The following is a 270-nucleotide window of genomic DNA, read 5'->3' as shown; positions in this document are numbered from 1 at the left end:
CGGTCTGTCCCGTGTCCCGCGCAGGGCCGCGCTGCTGACGGGCCGGCTGCCGGTGCGCTCCGGGATCTTCCCGGGCGTGTTCGAGCCCGGCTCCCGGGGCGGGCTGCCGCTGGCCGAGCTCACCGTGGCCGAGCTGCTCAAGGAGCGCGGCTACGCCACGGCCATGGTGGGCAAGTGGCACCTGGGCTACGGCGAGAACGGCTCCTTCCTGCCCGGCCGCCAGGGCTTCGACCATTTCCTGGGAATTCCCTACTCGCACGACCAGGTAGG

At 72.6% G+C, this 270-nt stretch overlaps 1 protein-coding gene across 1 annotated transcript; it reads left to right on the top strand.

Moving 5' to 3' along the window:
* Positions 1–4: 4 nt before the first annotated feature.
* LOC121346996 (arylsulfatase A-like) lies at positions 5–265 on the top strand (the record flags this gene model as incomplete). Its single annotated transcript, XM_041425238.1, has 1 exon — positions 5–265. A coding segment is annotated over one exon (261 nt), but the record flags the coding sequence as incomplete, so codon positions are not given.
* Positions 266–270: the final 5 nt, after the last annotated feature.

Source organism: Onychostruthus taczanowskii, unplaced genomic scaffold (assembly GCF_017590055.1).
Source record: "Onychostruthus taczanowskii isolate IOZ18803 unplaced genomic scaffold, ASM1759005v1 scaffold8851, whole genome shotgun sequence".
Classification (NCBI taxonomy): Eukaryota; Metazoa; Chordata; class Aves; order Passeriformes; family Passeridae; genus Onychostruthus; species Onychostruthus taczanowskii.
This window is presented reverse-complemented; position numbering and strand designations above follow the sequence as displayed.